Consider the following 19159-nt stretch of genomic DNA (forward strand, 5'->3'; position numbering starts at 1 on the left):
CGCTGAAATTTGGTACACAAGGGTATGTTGACATGCTGAGTTCAATAATGCAATAATTTGAAATGTCTGACAAACGGTATGGCCGCCATTTTAAATTCCAATATGGCCGCCAAGACAAACATCGATGTTTTCATTGCTTTAATAGCACAGTGTACGGTAATGTCATAATGTTAAATCATTTGAGCATTATTATGATAACTGGAAAATTGTTGCATCTCAAATCTACTGATGGGTTTGTAATTTTGTCGAAGGCAGTAGAAATTTGGGAAATTCAGCGCCCCAAAATACCCCTGTATGTGAAATTTAACACTTTCTGCCGGAACTGAACATTCACATGACATTCCAATAATTTATTTTGTTAATGTTTTTTGTCTTTCAGATCCAATGTCGAAATCAAAGAAAACATCGTCAACAATTCCAATGCCAACAGACTGGAACATTTGCGCTCTTTGCCAGAAACGTTCTGAAAATGAACCACTAAGAGATGCACGTAAGGGCAGCAATCAGTCGTGTCTAGACGTCTACGAGAATCTTGCTCAAAATCTCAAGGCATTGAATGATTTAGGTGCCTTGCCTTGCGGGATAAACATTTCCCGACTAGATGATGGTTGCGGTATTGCAGAAACCCTAGCTGCGCATGCTGCCAAATGGCACAAAAACTGTTATGTGCAGTGCAGCAGCTCTCGTGTGGCCAGGGCTGAATCAAGGGAAAGAAAGCAAAGTTCAGACCTTAAACTTGGTGAAGAAACTTACTCGCCTGTTAAGAAAAGACTCAGAACAAGTTTCAAATCTCCATCCGTTGAACAGAGTACTGCTAGCACATGTTTCTTTTGTGATAGCATTATCAGTAACTAGGGCATGCCCGTACTATATATATATCTAAAATTATATCCCCCCCCCCCCCCCTCTATTTACATGAAATGGTTTGGGTGATTCGCAAAGCCAAAGCGAACGGCTTGCGAGTACGGTGACAATCCCCCCCCCTCTATTTACATGAAATGGTTTGGTCCAAAGCGAACGGCTTGCAAGTACGGTGACAATCCCCCCCCCCCCTCTATTTACATGAAATGGTTTGGTCCAAAGCGAACGGCTTGCGAGTACGGTAACAATCCCCCCCCTCTATTTACATGAAATGGTTTGGTCCAAAGCGAACGGCTTGCGGAGTTTGGTAAAGAAATCGCCATAGCGTGCACAAATGCGCAGGAAAGCGAAAGAATCGCAAATTAGTTTTAATTAGTTTTAAAACATAGTTTAACGCCAACATAGCGGCAACATAGTTTGCCAACGTGAAATAAATGAATACGCTCTCAAATGTGCCGTCCGAGGCAGAGTCTGTTCGCCACGTTCGGCACACGTGATAGCTCGCTGCTCTCTGATTGGTTGAATCGTTTTTTGGACATAGCTCGGTAACTACTTCTCCGATTAATATGAAACCTTGAAAAGGCACATCCTCGGGTCCCCAGCAATATACCTGGCAAGTTTAAAGTATATCGGACCCGTGGTTGTCGAGAAACACAGACATACAGACATACATACACACAGAGATTACTGGAATTATAGATAGATGAAGAAATAGTCCACAGAGCGGCAACAAAAAATGTAGATTCCAATGTTCGATTGATGGCAACAGAATTGAGGGATACAAAACTCCTGGCTAGATTGTCTGTAGGTGATATGACAGCATCAGATGCTGTTTATCACAAGAAGTGCATGACTGTTCTCCACACTCGATACAGATCATTTGTAAGAAAGAATGAGGAAGCCAGTTCAAGTGAAAATATGCCACCAGAATCAGTAGCTTTGGCCGAATTGATAGCCTATTTGGAAGAAATGAAGTGTACAGATGACAGTTACACTTTCAAGTTAGCCGATCTCACAAAGCTTTATACAGAACGTCTGGCACAACTGGGAGGTGATATCTCAAAGAGGATTAATTCAACTCACCTTAAGGACAAGCTGCTCAGACACCTTCCGCAACTTGAGGCACATAAGAGCAACCATGAAGTGGCACTGTCATTCAAAGAGGACATTGGTGAAGCTTTATTGCATGCTTGTAGACAAAGCTCTGACAACGACGCGGTCATTCTCATGAGAGCTGCCCAGATTGTGCGCAAAGATATTTTGCAAAAGCAATACCAATTCAATGGATCCCTAGTTAACGAATCATATAACAACTCACCACCATCATTGGCAGCGTTGATGGAAATGATTCTTGCTGGTACAAACATACAAAAACAAAACGCAAACAACAAGGGAGGCGTCTCTGTGCAATCCTTAACTCAACTTGTAACATTCAACACTATGAAACGAGGAAGGTTGGAAACTACAGCAGTACGTCACAATTTGAAACGTGAAACATCACTGCCACTTTACCTGGGTCTTCTCATTCATAGCAAAACAAGGAAACGGGATCTCGTTGACGTTCTTTTTCAACATGGTTTGTGTGTTTCCTATGATCGCATACTGGAGGTATCCACAGATGAGGCCAACAGAGTCATAGAAATATACAAACATGACGGCGTTGTGTGTCCAACAAAATTGTGAAGTGGAATATTCACAACAGGCAACCTAGACAACATAGATCACAACCCATCATCAGCATCAGCACAAAGTTCATTTCATGGAACCGCGTTATCACTGACACAACATGTTTCACATGACAAAAGTGGCAGCATTCGAAATCATGAGAATGTCACTGAGAATGAGAACAAACAGCGCTCCAAAACCATAGCCGCCCTTCCTGCATCTTACAGTGATGTGCCTCCTGAAACATTTCCAACTAATAATCCCATTCCAAGAAAACCAAAAGGTCCATCCACTCCAAGTGTGTCCTCCGGAATACAGGACAAAGAAAGTCAGTGGCTTTCGTTTGTACAAAGCCTGCAGGAGAAGGAAGGTCTTGAGAGTGAAGATAATATCTCCTGGTCAGCATACATGGCAAATCTGCAGGTTGAAGTTCCTCGGCCTCCTGCAATTACAGGACTGCTACCTCTGTTCCGCGAGAGTGCTCACACATTGGCAATGGTGAAGCATGGAATGAATTTAATCAAGCAGGCGACAGAACTAGTAAACCCCGGACAAGTTCCAGTTCTGACCGTTGATCAACCACTCTATGCAATTGCAAAGAAGATTCAATGGACTTGGCCAGGTATATATGGTGAAGACAAGTTTGTTGTGATGATGGGAGGACTTCATGTAGAGATGGCCTTGTTGAAAGCGATCGGCAGCTTCCTGGAGGGGAGTGGCTGGGCAAGTGTAATGACCAGTGCTGGTGTAACAACAGAGGGAAGAGCAGATAGTCTTCACAAAGGTTTGCAAATATCGAGGTCACAATGGGCACACCAAGTCACAGTAGCGGCGTTGTACGCTCTGCAGCGAAAGGCATACGATGACTACCGGAAAACATGTGAAACTGAAGATTTACAATCATTTGATCTTTGGAGCAAGAAGATGGCTACAAAGTACCCCCAGTTTTGCTACTGGAATAAAGTCCTGCAGTTGGAGTGTCTTCTCTTGGCATTCATAAGATCACAACGGGAAGCCAACTACACGCTCTATGTGGAGACTCTCACGGCGATCATTCTGTGGATGTTTGCCATGGACCATTACCATTACGCCAGATGGTTGACAGTGCATGTAACAGACCTTCAGGAACTTTCAAACGATTCCATGGATATCCATCGTGAATTTGTCAAGGGGAACTTTGTCACTCAGAAGTCATCACACAAGTTCTCTGCTATGGCACACGATCAGATACACGAACAGCAGAACGCTTATGTGAAAGGTGATGGTGGAGTCATTGGAATTACTGAGAATGAAGGGGCTCTTCGCCGGTGGATGGTAGCTGGTGCAGAAATAGCCAGAATCCTGAATGAGTTTGAGGACCAGTTTCAAAGACAGAGGCAAACTGATGTCCGCCACCACGAACAATTGCCTAGTGTCCAGAAATCCTTTGCATCAGATCTCAATAATGCAATCAGTTCCTTTGAAAAACTTGGAAACCCGTTTGCGGAAGACAGTAATGACTTGTATGTGCTTGACACAAAGGTCATCATGCCTGATGAAGTGATAGCCGCAGTGCGATCCATGGAGGACACTGGCAAAACACAATTTGACGGATTTGTGGGGCAGCGAATCAAGGATCCTTCTGACAATTTCTATGATAGCATTTCAAAGAACAATCTGCCACTGTTGAAATCGAAGCCCAAGAAAACACCTGGAAAGTCTGAGGCGAAGATTACACGTATGAAAAGTAATGTGGAGCTCTTCTCACGAATGTACATTTCTTGCCAAACTAGAGATGGTGATCTTAACACATTTTATGAATATGAGTGTCATGGGTGGCCACCTGCATTGGCTGAAGGTATCAATACAATGCGGCCACCAACCGGCAAGGCTGATCTTTTGCCCTGTTTGGAAGCTTTAGCACAACGTCCTCGTGATGCGCCCAAAGGAGAAGTTCGTATTTTCGATGGGGCTGCCTTAGTCCATCATTTGGAGCCTAAGAAGTGCAACAGTGTGATCAGGACATTTGGTGACTATGCACAGAAACAGGTCCTTCCGTACATTGCCCGAAAGTTAAATGAGGGGACTGTGATGCGTGTTGATGTGGTGTGGGACACCTACAGAACGTACAGTCTCAAAGAAGGCACCAGGCTTGGTCGTGGCACTGGCATACCACTCCATGTGACTGAACAGACATCCGTGCCACGAAACTGGAGCAGCTTCCTTCGTGTAGATTCCAACAAAAAGACATTATTCAGTTTCCTTGCTGATTCCCTGCAAACGATGCCTATTCCAGAGGGAAAAACACTTCTTACAACCTTAGAAGAAGAGGTTAAATCAAAGCCCCCTTCTGATGTTTCTCAAATTCAACCATGTACGCATGAAGAGGCTGATTCACGAATGATGCTACATGCTTGGCATGCATATCAGCAGGGGTACAGAAGTATCGTCATTCATGCAACAGACACGGATGTGGTTGTGTTGGCTATCGCAATGGCAAGGATTATGGACGGTTGTGCAATGTGGTTGGCATTTGGACATGGAAACTATTTCAGGCACATTGCTGCTCACACTATTGCGACTCACATTGGCCCTGAACGCTCATGGGGGCTTCTATTCCTGCATACTGTTTCCGGATGCGATACTGTTTCTGCCATATGTGGGATTGGCAAAATGACTGTGTGGAGCATATGGAATTCCATGCCAAACTTGGGGGAGGTCTTCAATCATCTCTCACATGCACCAGCGGAAGTAACAGATGATGACATGGACAACATAGAGAGGTTCTTCGTTGTTCTGTACAGTAGAACTTCCCCTCTGAAGAAAGTGAACGAAGCACACAAGCAGCTGTTTGCTCAGGGAAATCGGAAAATATTCCACCGACAAAAGAGGCACTGCGTCAACATGTGAAGAGGGCAGTCTTTCAGGCCGGTCACATCTGGGGACAGTCCCAAATTGCTAACCCAGAGCTGCCTTCACCTGCAGATTGGGGATGGGCTAAAAATGCAGATGATGTCTGGCATCCATTTTGGACAGTAATGCCAGAGGCGTCAAAAGGTTTTCCGGTCCGGTCGTGAGAGGACGCTGGCGTCGTTTGCTCGCCGCTTCTCTGACTGGACCATTGTCCGTGTCTTGCTTTCCTGGTGGTCGTGGCGGATTTATGGCCATTGAGTCTTCCTCTGCGCGGTCCCGGCTCTGCTCTGCTGCTCCGGGCTTCACCTGCTCGGCTCCATCGCTGTTTCCTCGGGCCCACTCCCGTTGGTTGTGTCGATTGTTTCGCCTCCTCACCCTTGGCCGCGTGCTCGCTTTGCCTTCGCTCCTGCTGGCATGGCTCTGCGGTACTCTGCCGCAAGGCTTCTCCTGCTTAAAACCCGCTCCACCCCATCATGCATCTCTGCAATCAGATCGAATGGACTCCTGCGTCGACCCAGGTACATTCACCGTGGCTCCGGTCGTAAGTTTGTTTATTTACAATCAGGTCACTCCATCCCCATCCTCTGGTCGGCTCAGCGCACTCCCACTCATCGTCCCAACACACCTGGTCACAACAACGCACAAAATCGCACCTCCTGTCTGCGAACCCTGGCCAAATCACCTGGATTCATACCCGCCGTACAAAACAACATCAAGCTCACCCTGTTCAATACCCGGTCCCTCAACAACAAATGCCTCATCCTGAACGACTACATCCTGGAAAATAAACTGGACTTTCTCTGTCTCACTGAGACCTGGCAACAACCACTGGACTACTACACGCTCAACCTCACCACACCCAATGGATATTCTTACATCAATAAACCACGCTCGGAGGGCCGAGGTGGTGGAATTGCCGTTATTCACCGACAAGACATCAAGACCAACCTCATCTCCATCTCATCTGCTCCATCATTTGAACACCTGGCTTTTAAACTCTCTGGTCACACACAGTCAGTCATGGCTGTTGTCTACCGCCCTCCCAAACCACACCCATCATTCCTGTCTGACTTCTCCTACTTTCTGACCCAGCTATGTTCCCTCTCCCCCTCAATCCTCCTCCTTGGTGATTTCAATATCCACATGGACTCCACTGACTCCACGCTAACCACTGACTTCACTGATTTACTCACCTGCTTTAACCTCACTCAACATGTCAACTTTCCTACCCATAACCGTGGTCACATTTTGGACCTTGTCTGCTCTACTGGACTAATTTTGCACCATCTCTCTGGCTCCGACCTCACTCTCTCTGACCACCTAGCCATCACTCTGACCATCAACATCCCCACCCCAGCACCAAGGCATTATCGCACTATCAACTTCCGTAAGCTAAACACTTTTTCACCTGCCTCATTCTCATCGACCCTCTCTGAAAAAATGTCCACTTCTCCCTTCGTTGACCTCCACACCCCTTCTGACCTCACTGACTACTACAACCACACTCTCTCTTCCTGCCTTGACCAAATTGCGCCTATAAAAACCAAAACAGTTTCTTTCACCCATTCTGCTCCCTGGTTTACCCCTGAGCTCCGCCTAATGAAAACTCGTGCTCGCCAACTTGAAAGACTCCGCAATAAAACAGGTCTCACAGTTCACTCCCAGGCCTACAAGGACCACATACAACACTATAAAGATGCCCTCTCCCGCGCCCGCTCCGCCTACTACTCTCAAATTATCCACTCTGGCTCCGGAAACCCAAAAGCACTCTTCTCTACAATAAACAAACTCCTCAGCCCCCTGAACACCACCACCCAGTCATTCACAATAGACAACTGCATCTCCTTCCTTTCATTCTTCCAACGCAAAATTGAAAACATCTACAACAGCTTGACCACCGCCGCACCCGCTCCCCCTCAAACCACCTGCCCCCCCTTATCCTGCCATCCCCTGTCTCAATTCTCCCCAGTCTCCCCTACTGACCTCTCTGAACTCCTCATCGGAATGAAAACTGCCACCTGCACTCTTGACCCCATCCCCTCCAGCTTTGTCAAGGCCTCCCTTCCTGCTCTTTCTCCACTTATCATTGCAACAATAAACTCCTCCCTGTCTACAGGCATCGTCCCACCATCCCTCAAAATTGCTGCTGTTACCCCCATTCTGAAAAAACCTGGACTAAACCCTGACACCCTAAATAACTTCAGACCCATCTCCAACCTACCCTTTCTGTCAAAGGTTTTGGAACGCGCTGTAGCCACTCAACTCAAGCATCACCTCTCTGCCAATAACCTGTATGAAACATTCCAATCCGGATTCCGGTCCAACCACAGTACTGAAACTGCTCTCCTCAAAATCACCAACGACCTTCTCCTCTCCTCTGATGCTGGCAACCTCAACATTCTCATCCTCCTCGACCTCAGCGCTGCCTTTGACACCATCGATCACACCATCCTCCTCACCCGACTTGAAACCACCTTTAACATTACCGGCACTGCCCTCTCTTGGATTAAATCATACCTCTCTGACAGACGTCAGTTCATCTCCATCAATAACTGCAAATCCCCCACTGCTCCCCTCCCCCAAGGTGTCCCCCAAGGTTCAGTTCTTGGCCCCCTCCTCTTTATCCTTTACCTGTCCCCCCTCGGTCACTTAATCCGCCGTCATGGTCTCCAATTCCACTGCTTCGCCGATGACATCCAGCTTTTCATCTCCACCAAGTCCATCTCCACCGCCACCCACTCTATCCTGACAAACTGCATCACTGAAATAAAATCCTGGCTTCAAATCAACTTCCTCAAACTTAACTGTGATAAATCTGAAATAATCATCATTGGCCCAAAAACGCTCACCAAGTCCACCCATAACTTTGCCCTCAACATCGACGGTTTCCCAGTGTCCACCTCCCCTCACATCCGGAATCTTGGCATCATCTTTGACCAAACCCTCTCCTTCGACAAATACACTAAACAGATCACAAAGACAGCCTTCTTCCACCTGAAAAACATCGCCCGTCTCCGTCCATCCCTCTCCTCTGTGGCTGCAGAAACCCTCATCCACGCCTTCATCACTTCCCGTCTGGACTACTGCAATAGCCTCCTTTATGGTTCACCCTCAACAATCACCAATAAACTCCAATACATTCAGAACTCCGCTGCCCGTCTACTCACCCATTCCCGGACCCGTGACCACATCACCCCCGTCCTTTACAAGCTTCACTGGCTCCCCATCTCCCAGAGAATCCAGTACAAAATCCTCCTCTTGACCTACAAAGCCCTCCATAACCTGGCCCCATCCTACCTGGCTGACCTCCTCTCCAGACACACTCCCACCCGCAACCTCCGCTCTGCTGGTACCAACCTCCTGACCCCCCCCATCCGGACCAAATTTAGATCCTGGGGGGACAGGGCCTTCTCCATCGCTGCTCCCACCCTCTGGAACTCGCTACCTCACACCATCAGAGACTCCTCCTCACTCACCACATTCAAAACATCACTCAAGACCCACCTGTTCAACACTGCATTCAACATTTAACCCACAGCATCTAACCCCTGACTATCTCCTCTCCTTCTCCCTCCTTTGTGCTTTGAATATTTCCCTATTGATTCTTCTTTTTTTGCAATTGTCTTTATGTTTTGCTATGCGTTATGTTTTGCACTCTGTCAAAGCGTCTTTGGGCTTCCTGAAAAGCGCTATATAAAATAAATGCATTATTATTATTATTATTAAAAGGGTGCCGAGAGCTGATCAAGTGCAAGTGTAAAAAACGGTGTGCTGGAAATTGCAAATGTCCTGCTGCTAATCTACCATGCACAGAACTATGTTTCTGCTCTGGACAATGCTTCCGAGATGAGCAGTAGTAGGAGAAGTAAAATGGATGGAAAAAAGCTTGCAGCATGTTACGGCTGCCAACTGGTACGAAATATACTTTGAAATGAGCTCTTTGACTTGTTATATGATTTGTCAACTAGGATCCATTGAATTGGTATTGCTTTTGCAAAGAACCCCGGATTTTCAACATTTCGTCTTGGCGGCCATATTGGAATTCAAAATGGCGGCCATACCATTTGTCAGACATTTCAAATTATTGCCTTATTGAACTCAGCATGTCAACATACCCTTGTGTACAAAATTTGAGCACCACAGGTCATTTAGAACCCAAGATAGGGATTATCAACATTTCGTCTTGGCAGCCATATTGGAATTCAAGATGGCGGCCTGTCCATTGGTCAGACCTCTTGGATCCGCCAATTTTTGAACTCAGCATGTCAAAATACCCCTGTATGCAAAATTTCAAACTTTCTGCCGGATGTGAACATCTCGTGCAATTTTTGTTACATATCTGCCCCACTAATTCTCTAATATAATTGTTGCAGACATCACGCTCAATACATTTTAAACTGATCAGACTAAGTGTTGTCCCTGTCGAATTATGACGTCACAATTATGGCACCAATGACGTCATCATTAACATATGTTATTCTCCATGGAGAGTTCTTTACAATGAGCTGTGTCTCAATTTTTTCCATTCATCGGTTTTGGAGATATAGAGGTGCAAAGGTTTTCGGTTTTTCCCAAGATGGCGCCTGTACCAAATGACATGACGTCATGATTATCATTAAAATATTCTAAAGGAAGAGCACTCCCATGGTGAAAATTTCATGTCAATCGGACCAACGGTTGCCGAGAAAATGAATTTTTAAAATGCAGACACATATGGCACACAGCACACGTACGTACCTGAATGCTTCACCCCGTTTTTCGCTTTGCGAGCGCAGGGTAATGAGATGTGGGGACCAACTACAGGCTAAATGTCGGACGAAGTTGAATGAAGAAATTGCCACAACTGAAACAAAGGGACCTCTTACACCGCATGAGTTACAAACGCTTGGGAGTTTCTGGATCAAAGAAACCCAGAAGACCCTTCGACATAGCCTTGATAGAGGTGAATTCAAGACCCTGAGCCCCTTTTTGGATGACGAGGGAGCCATCAGAGTTGGCAGTAGGGCAGATGAATCTATGATGTCCTGTAAGTCAAAGCATCCAGCACTACTTCCACATCGCAATCGGATATCTTTCTTGTTTACACATCAGATGCACCAGTATGGGTACAATGGAGTGGCAACCATGGCAGCAAAGACCAGACGAACAGCTCACCAAGTCTATCAGGTTAAGATGTGTATTTTGCCGAGAAATGGAGCATCGAGAAGAATATCAGGTGATGGCCAACTTACCAAGGCATCACACGGCACCATTTACTCCACCTTCCCACTACACATCCTGTGATGACTTTGGTCCATACCTTGTGAAGGTTGGACATAATAAGATGACCAAACACGACGGGGTCATCTTCACCTGTAAATACGGGAGCAGTTAATGTCGAGCTAGCAGTGGACTGTTCAACCATGGAGTTCGTGCAAGTATTACACCAATTTTTTGTATTGGAGGACAACCAGCATACCTGCTGAGTGATAACGGGATACAAATGTTAGGTGCAGAGAGAGAACTACGAGATTTTTTTGGTAGATGACTAGCAGAAGTAGTGTTGGGGGGACAGGGGGGAAAGGGGTGATGGAAGGGGGGGTAGGGAGGAGGGGGTGGAGGCAGGAGAGGAAGGGGAGGAAGGGGGTTCATCACCTTTTCGTTTAATATGTGCTGGTGAATGTCGCGTTCATCCCGTTTCTGCGTTAAGTGTGATGCTGTGGTGCTGTGCACACACGACTCGAGTCGAGTCGTGTGTGCACAGCCTCCGCCATCCGGGCATAGTCGATCGCGAGGTGGACCGCGTGCGCGACGGACCGGGAAAGGCAATCCGCCACCGGGTTGTCTTTACCCGCCACGTGACGGATGTCCGTCGTATACTCCGACACGGCAGAGAGGTGACGCTGCTGCCGTGCCGACCATGGCTCGGCGACCTTGGCCATCGCGAACACAAGGGGCTTGTGGTCGACGAAAGCCGTGAACGGGTTGCCCTCCAGCAGATGGCGGAAGTGTCGGACCACCAGGTGGAGCCCGAGCAGCTCACGGTCGAAGGTGCTGTAGCGGCGTTCGTGCGGGCAAAGCTGCCGGCTAAAAAACGCCAGCGGCTGCCAAGCACCACGCACCCACTGCTCGTGCACCCGCCCACCACGTAGTCCGACGCGTCGGTGGTGAGGGCGATCGGTGCATCGGGCGCTGGGTGCGCCAGCATGGTGGCGTTGGCCAGGGCCAGCTTCGCGCCCGCAAACGCCGCGGCCATCGGCTCCGATCAGGCGATGTCACCTTTGCCCGGCTTGCCCCGGAGGGCCTCGTGCAGGGGGCGGAGGAGCTGGGCGACATGGGGCACGAATCGGTGGTAAAAATTTACCATGCCCAGGAACTCCTGGAGCCCCTTGATCGTGCGGGGTCGCGGGAAATCCCTGACCCCCTCCACCTTGGCCGGTAAAGGGACGGCCCCGTGCCTGGTGATGCGGTGCCCCAAGTAGTCGATGGTGGCGACGCCAAAACGGCACTTTGCGGGGTTGATGATTAGGCCATGCTGGCCCAGGCGTTCGAAAAGCGTGCGGAGGTGGAGCAGGTGCTCCTCCCGGGACGCGCTCGCGACTAGGATGTCGTCCAGGTAGACATAGATGAAAGGTAAGTCGCGCAAGACGCTGTCCATAAGCCGTTGGAACGCCTGGGCCGCATTCTTCAACCCGAAAGGCATTCACAGGAACTCGAAGAGGCCGAAATGGGTGATGACGGCCGTCTTCGGGACATCGCCCGGTTGTACGGGGACGTGGTGGTAGCCCCGGATGAGGTCCACCTTGGAAAACACGGTCGTGTTCGCCAACCGGGCGGAAAAGTCCTGGATATGCGGGACCGGGTAGCGGTCGGGGGTGGTGGCATCATTGAGCCGGCGGTAGTCACCGCACGGCCGCCATCCTCCGCCGGGCTTCGGCACAATGTGCAGCGGAGAGGCCCAAGCGCTGTTTGAGCGCCGCACGATACCCAGCCGTTCCAGCGTGGCGAACTCCGCCTTCGCCACGGCGAGCTTCGTGGGTTCGAGTCGGCGTGCCCGGGCGTAGACCGGCGGCCCGACCGTGGGTATGTAGTGCTCCACCCCATGTTCAAACGGCCACCGCTGAGAAGGTGGGCCGCGTGAGGGCCGGGAAACTGGCTAGGAGGTGGGTAAAGTCGTCCGCTGCCGGAAGCGTGCAAACTAAACTCGCCGGGACGGAACCTTTCAGCAAGCCGCTTGGCAAGCCGCTCGGTGAGCCGCTCGGTGAGCCGCTCAGTGAGCCGCTCAACGGGCCGCTCAGCGAACAAGCGAGCGAGCTGAAGGTTTCGGCCTTGGCGAGACGTCTGCGCTTAACGTCGACCAACAAGCGCTGAATGCGCACATAGGAAGTCCGCACCGAGCAAGGCCATTGGCACGCTGGCGGTGACGAACGACCATTGAAAGCGCTGCCCTCCGAACCGCAGTGAGAGGCAACGCTTCCTGAATGTACGGATGGGTGTACCGTTGGTGGCAAGCAAAGCGGGGCCCCGGCCCGCGGCTTGCTTGTCGGACGCGTAAGCGGGGAGGACGCTTACCTGCGCTCCTGTGTCGCAAAGGAAACGGCGCCTGGACAAGGTGTCCGTGATGAACAGGAGGCTGCCGGAATGGCCAATGCTCATGGCCGCAAGTGAGCGCCGGTCGTTTCCCGACCCATCAAAAGAACACGGCGGGCGGCACGTTTTAGCCTGGCGGCCGAACCTGGCATGGTAGTAGCACCAGGTTTGCGGCGGTGGCCCCCGCGGCGGCCGTGCCGGCGGCGGTGGTGGTGGCCGCGGCGGTAGTGGATGGGGCGTAGCAGCGGCCACGAGGGAAGCGGGGGCGCTGGAGCCGCCGTGCCGGGATCCACTACGGCAGCACCGTACGCCGACCGCGTGCCGCAGGCCGCGAAATACTTGTCGGCCTCTCCAGCCAGGGCGCGGGGTTCCTTTATTTTGGAACCGGCCAGCGCGAGGCGTACCTGTACAGGTAGCTGGCGTAGGAAAAGCGCCCGGAATAAGAAATCCGGGGGCTGGTCTCCAAGCAGGGACAGCATGAAATCCATCCGGACAGATGGTCGTGTGTCGCCGAGGGCGGGAAGGTCGAGGAGGCGGTCGGCACGTTCGATCTCTGTGAGCCTGAATGTGGCGAGGAGGAGACGTTTGAGCGCCTCGTACTTGTGGTCGCCGAAGGATGGACACGACTCGGGCGGCAGTGCCGGGCCCGAGGGCAGCGACCATGTGGTAGTACCTGGTCTCGTCCGCCGTGATGCCCCGGAGTTCAAATTGAGCTTCGGCTTGCAAAAACCAAACGTCGGCTTGCGCTTCCCAAAGCTCCGGGAGTTTGAATGTGACGGCGTTGGTAGCCATGGCGCGTTCGGGGGTCAGCAACGGCTGAACCAATCGGGGTCACCAGTGTGGTGCTGTGCACACACGACTCGATTGCCAGAGAGGTAGGCCACAACGCGTTGGTACAAACAAAGAGTCTTTATTAAGAGCTCGCACTTCAGCACTGGGCGGGCTCGAGCTTAGAGCCCGCATATATGTCCCGAGGCCACGCCTTGCCCCCGGGCGTGGCCGGTCGGCCGATAGGCGGGGCATGCATTACAGTTCCCCGCCTGGACGCTCGCGCCACCTGCTGGTGTGCGGAATTCTTGTCCCTTGTGCCCGCCACAATGCCAGACAGGAAGAAGAAGAAGCCGTACTCCCAACTTCGTACACTTCCGGAATTCTTTGATTTATTTGTATTCAAATGTCTGGTGATTGTTTTGTATTTATTTATGTGAATGTGTACTTGTATATAACTGTCATTAAAGGGAGGGGAGGGGGAGTAGGAGGGGGGGACGAGGAGGGGGGGACGAGGCGGGGAGAGGGGGTAGGGGGAGGGGGAAAGGGAGGGGGAGGGGGAGGGAGAGGGAGGGGAGGAGGAGGAGGGGGAGGGGGGAAGGGGGAGAGGGGGGATGAGGATGGCTGGGGGGGAAGGAGGGGAGAAGGGAGAGGGGGGATGGGGACGGGAGGGTGGAAGGGGAGGGGAGGGGGGGAGGCAGGAGAGGAAGGGGGGTCATATATATGCTGGTGGGTGAATTAAGTGTGATGATTAATCTGAGTTAAGTGTGATGCCGATCAGGAAGACGAAGCCATACTACCAAATTCGTACACTTCCGGAATTGTTTGATTTATTTGTGTTCAAATGCCTGGTGATTGTTTTTTTTTGTTTTTTCGAATGTGTACTTGTATATAACTGACATTAATTTTAAAAAGCTTAGGCACTATCGAGCAAATTTTTTTTCTGACTCCAAAAAAACCGACCTTGTTATTGCTCAATGTTTTTTTTTTGGTTTTTTTTTTTGGCCTAAACACTCCCAGTCACTCACTGATGAACCTCTGAAAGTTTGACCAAGATCCGTTCAGCCATCTCTGAGAAAAATGGCGACACAGACAGACAGACAGACAGACAGACAGACAACTCTCTTATATAGTAGCCTAGCTGAAAGCACCCGGCGTTGCCCGGGTTATTTTTGAATGAATTTACTACTACTAGGGCATTGCCCGTACGTGGGTGCCCGTTCCTTGCCAATGCCCGTACTATATATATATCTAAAATTATATCCCCCCCCCCCCCCCCTCTATTTACATGAAATGGTTTGGTTCATGAAATGTTTTGGTCCATTCGCAACGCCAAAGCGAACGGCGAACGCTTTACATGAAATGGTTTGGTCCATGAAATGTTTTGGTTCATTCGCAACGCCAAAGCGAACGGCGAACGGCTTGCGAGTACAGTGACAATCCACCCCAAATCCCAAATGGTTTTCATTAGTTTTAAAACATAGTTTAACGCCAACATAGCGGCAACATAGTTTTCCAACGTGAAATAAATGAATACGCTGTCAAATGTGCCGTCCGAGGCAGAGTGTGTTCGCCACGTTCGGCACACGCGATAGCTCGCTGCTCTCTGATTGGTTGAAGCGTTTTTTGGACATAGCTCGGTAAGTACTTCTCCGATTAATTTAAAACCTTGAAAAGGCACATCCTCGGGTCCCTAGCAATATACCTGGCAAGTTTCAAGTATATCGGACCGGTAGTTGTCGAGAAACAGCGGTCACAGACAAACAAACAGACAAACACACAGAGATTACTGGCATTATAGATAGATAATTCAGCTTTTACTCGCGGCCATAGAAGATTGACCGCTATAATTCAGCTCAGCTTTTAATTGCAAAATGGACCCAGCCCAGCCAATGCGGCCTTGACCGGCCTCGCCACCTAGCCAATAACCTTCCCGGAGCCTGTCCCGACATTTTGGTTCTTTTTGAATGAATTTACTGCCATAATTCAGCTTTTACTCGTGACCATAGAAGATTGACTACTACAATTCAGCTCAGCTTTTCATTGCGAAATGGGCCCAGCCCGGTCGAGGCCCAGCCACCGAGCCAATAACCTTCCCGGGGCCTGTCCCGACATTCTCAAACTTTTTTGGACGACCGCCCCCTTCTGCCCTCTTGGACCAGCCCAATGCCCCCCTTGTCCTATCGTTCATGGTCGGACACCCAGAATTTATGCAGATAGGAAGCAAAAATAACAGAAGCCAAATATTTTCTGAATAATATTTTACTTTATTTTACTTTACTTTTTATTTTATTTTGCACGACCGACAATGTTTCAGCAGAACAGGTCCAGGTGAGGCAAACTGGGACTCTGTTATCACAGGCCCAAATACCGTTAGTGTGAAGGGTGGGCCTGTTGACTCGCTGCGAGATTACGAACGTCTGGCTCCATCTCGGTGAGGAAGAGACGCAGATCGCCCCTCTTGGTAATGTCAAGGCGGTTTCGATACTTGGTCAGCAGCACCATCACGGCGCTGAACCCTCTTTCAACGAGGTATGATGTGGGGAACGCCATCAGCAGCAGTTCTGCCTCTGTCCACATTGCAGGTTATTCGCCCCGCTCCAGAATCCAGAATTTGCCGTATTCATGCTGCGAGAATCTTGCCTTCGCCTCATCATCATTGTGGAGGTTGATAATTTTGTCCTGTAATTCGCGCTTCACATCTTGAATGTCGCATTTGAATGGGTTGATCACCCATGCTGGCACCGACAGTTCTAGCATGTCTCGAAATGCTGCTCCATATCTCCACGAATCTTCTCACGGTGATTGCAATAAACGAGCAGCTCTTCATCAGAAACAGCAGGTTCCTTTGCCAACTGGGGAAAGTGGGACATATCTCTGCGGCCGAGGGTTTCCCTGTGCAGAGTCGCCTTGTAGTATAGGCATATTTGGAATTTCGTGTATTTTTTTTGTTAAAAGCAAAAACTCAATTGATTTTGTAAGAAGGTATCATAAGCTTTAAAAAAAATTAGGGTGGCATTTTTTCTGAACATTCTAAGACTATGAAATCCAAGATGGCGTCCAAAATGGCCGCCGAACACTAATAATGCGATATCTTCGCGAGTACATGTGATACAATTACAAATAAAGTGTCTAAATATATGTTTTCTGAGACCAGGAATCGAATGGAATCATCAAATTTATGTTATATGTATGATCTACATGCCAAATTCCAAAATGGCCACCGCGCACCCACAATGTAAACTATACCTTCTCCCTTCGCATGTAATTACAAACAAAGTATCTATTTAAAGACATGTATTTTTCACAAAGAATACATAATTAATCAAGCCAACAAACAGATCTAAATAAAATGAAATACTTGATTTACTGTTCAATCTCTTAAATCGTTTAAACAGGAAGATGCAAAAAGTCATACTGATTAAATGCCTGGCTTTCATTTAGTATTTTTAACAATGGATATCAAGTGAATTATAATTTTGTGAATGTCATCGAAAGTAACACCTCAATCTTCACAATCTTCATTTATCCCTGGTTGGACAGTTTTGTTGTTGCAGCTGAAAACCCAGCATCCACAAACTTCCGTACATGGGATATTGTTCTTGCGACAGCTGCACCTTCCTTCGCATCCACGTTTGCACCCGCACTTTATGAGGTGCAATACTGCTTCAGGAGCTGGTGGATTCAAACAGCGAACTGGAGAGAAGTGACTTGAAACTGCATCAAATGTCCAACCAAATGCAGGTGGTGCTGGGAGGCACGGGTGAGTTTCACAAGCTTTTCTCCAAATCATGGATATGTAATGTGCCCGACGAATGTGTAAGTCCAGTGAACCAGAAGTTGGTGGTAGGTTTTCTCCTTCGGCTGCACGATTTGAGTAGAGGAACCAACGGAGCTCATTCACTTTTGTGTAGATTTTGGATCGATACAAAATACAGACAAAGCGTTCCAACTGAGAGCATACATCAGCGGGCAGATCAATGTCATCATTCCCGAGCATTGCTAGTGCATCCAGGATCTCATCATCACAAGACATAAATGCCTTGAAGCACGAGTCTTTGGTTCTGCCAGCAAATATACCAGACATATCGGAACCTGTCAGAGCATGAAAACCTAACAGTGCAGAAGCGCGCTTTGGTCCTAAGTTGTTGTATATGCTCCGCACAGAAATGTTCCTCTTCAGCCTGCCCTTTCCCGTAAGGAAGGTTGTAGACGTTGGTAAGTTTGGATACATGTAGACAAGCAACAAAAAGACGTCTGTGTCTGGGGAACTGACAACAAGTTCTGCTTCATTGAGAACAGTTAGAGCATGCAGTACAAGCAAAGTGTCTGCCTCTTCTTGGCTGTGAGTGAGGAGCGAGTCTGGGATATCAACATTGCCCTTGGTTTGTGTTCCTGAGGTCACCATAAGTTGTTTCAGTCTGTTGTTGGAGCTCTTGCTGTGACATACAACTTTGTCAGCCAAATAGTCGGTCAGTTGTCCTTTGGCGCGGATATCTGATAAGAAGTCCTTCAGGGAAATATGTTGGATTAAAGTGTTGTCCTTCACGTGGTAATATGTTGACTTTCCCTTGGTCCTCTTTGTCCTCATCTGTTCCTTGAGCGATGTTTTGATGTACCGGTCGAACACCAATCTGACCTCATCATATTGTGCTGCCATGTTACAGATTATCTGGAGAAAGGCATCTGCAAAGTCTTGGCACGTTTTCATTTGTTACGTTTTGATAACTGAATTTACCACAGCCATCCCATCAATAATGATCACTCGGTGTGCTGACGATTCATCTGTTGGGTCAACATTTGTATGTTCCACTGCTGTGTCTGCCACCTGCAAGGGTACTTGGATTGCTTGGATTGCCTCATTTCTGTCAGCTTGAACATGTTGTGTGTTACTGTCCAGCTTCTCAAGATGATGAAGTATTGATGCCTTATCGTATGCCAGCAGGAGGGATCCATCTGAAGCAAATAGTGATCGAGGCACCACACCAAACTCATAAGTTCCGATGCATTCCTTGAGATTCAGCTCTGGTCGACTTCTTGAAATAACAATGAACCGTTGCAACAGTCCTCGCTCTTCTTTGATTTTGACCACCTTGTCTCCCATTCGGATTTCTGCCATTGCATTGGCACTTTTGAAGGTACCCAGTTTCTTTTTGGTCATTTTGTCCCACACAGAAAGTTTTCCTTCCGTTAGGCGTTCAGTGACGAAACCTTCAAACATCTGTTGCCCAATCTCATCACGCCGAAGGATGTCGTTGGTAGCAGTTTCATTCATAACTGCTTTGGTGAGCAGGTTGTCGATCTCATCCTCATCAGTGGATTCAAATGGGTTTCCATGCTCGTGAAATACTGCACTGAGTTTGACAAACCTTTTATGCGATTCTTTAATGTAGAGAATTCTGTT

At 48.7% G+C, this 19159-nt stretch overlaps 1 protein-coding gene across 1 annotated transcript in view; it reads right to left on the reverse strand.

Annotated features, from left to right (window-relative positions):
* LOC137415068 (uncharacterized) overlaps positions 1–18415 on the reverse strand; it is a 136877-nt gene extending 118462 nt beyond the window's left edge. Inside the window, exon 1 of the mRNA XM_078783932.1 lies at positions 18206–18415. Within this exon, the coding sequence (XP_078640058.1) occupies positions 18206–18415 (210 nt within the window). The remainder of the gene's footprint in view (positions 1–18205) is intronic.
* Between the last annotated feature and the right edge of the window lie 744 nt (positions 18416–19159).

This window comes from Myxine glutinosa, chromosome 8 (genome assembly GCF_964187855.1).
Source record: "Myxine glutinosa chromosome 8, kmMyxGlut1.1, whole genome shotgun sequence".
NCBI lineage: Eukaryota > Metazoa > Chordata > Myxini > Myxiniformes > Myxinidae > Myxine > Myxine glutinosa.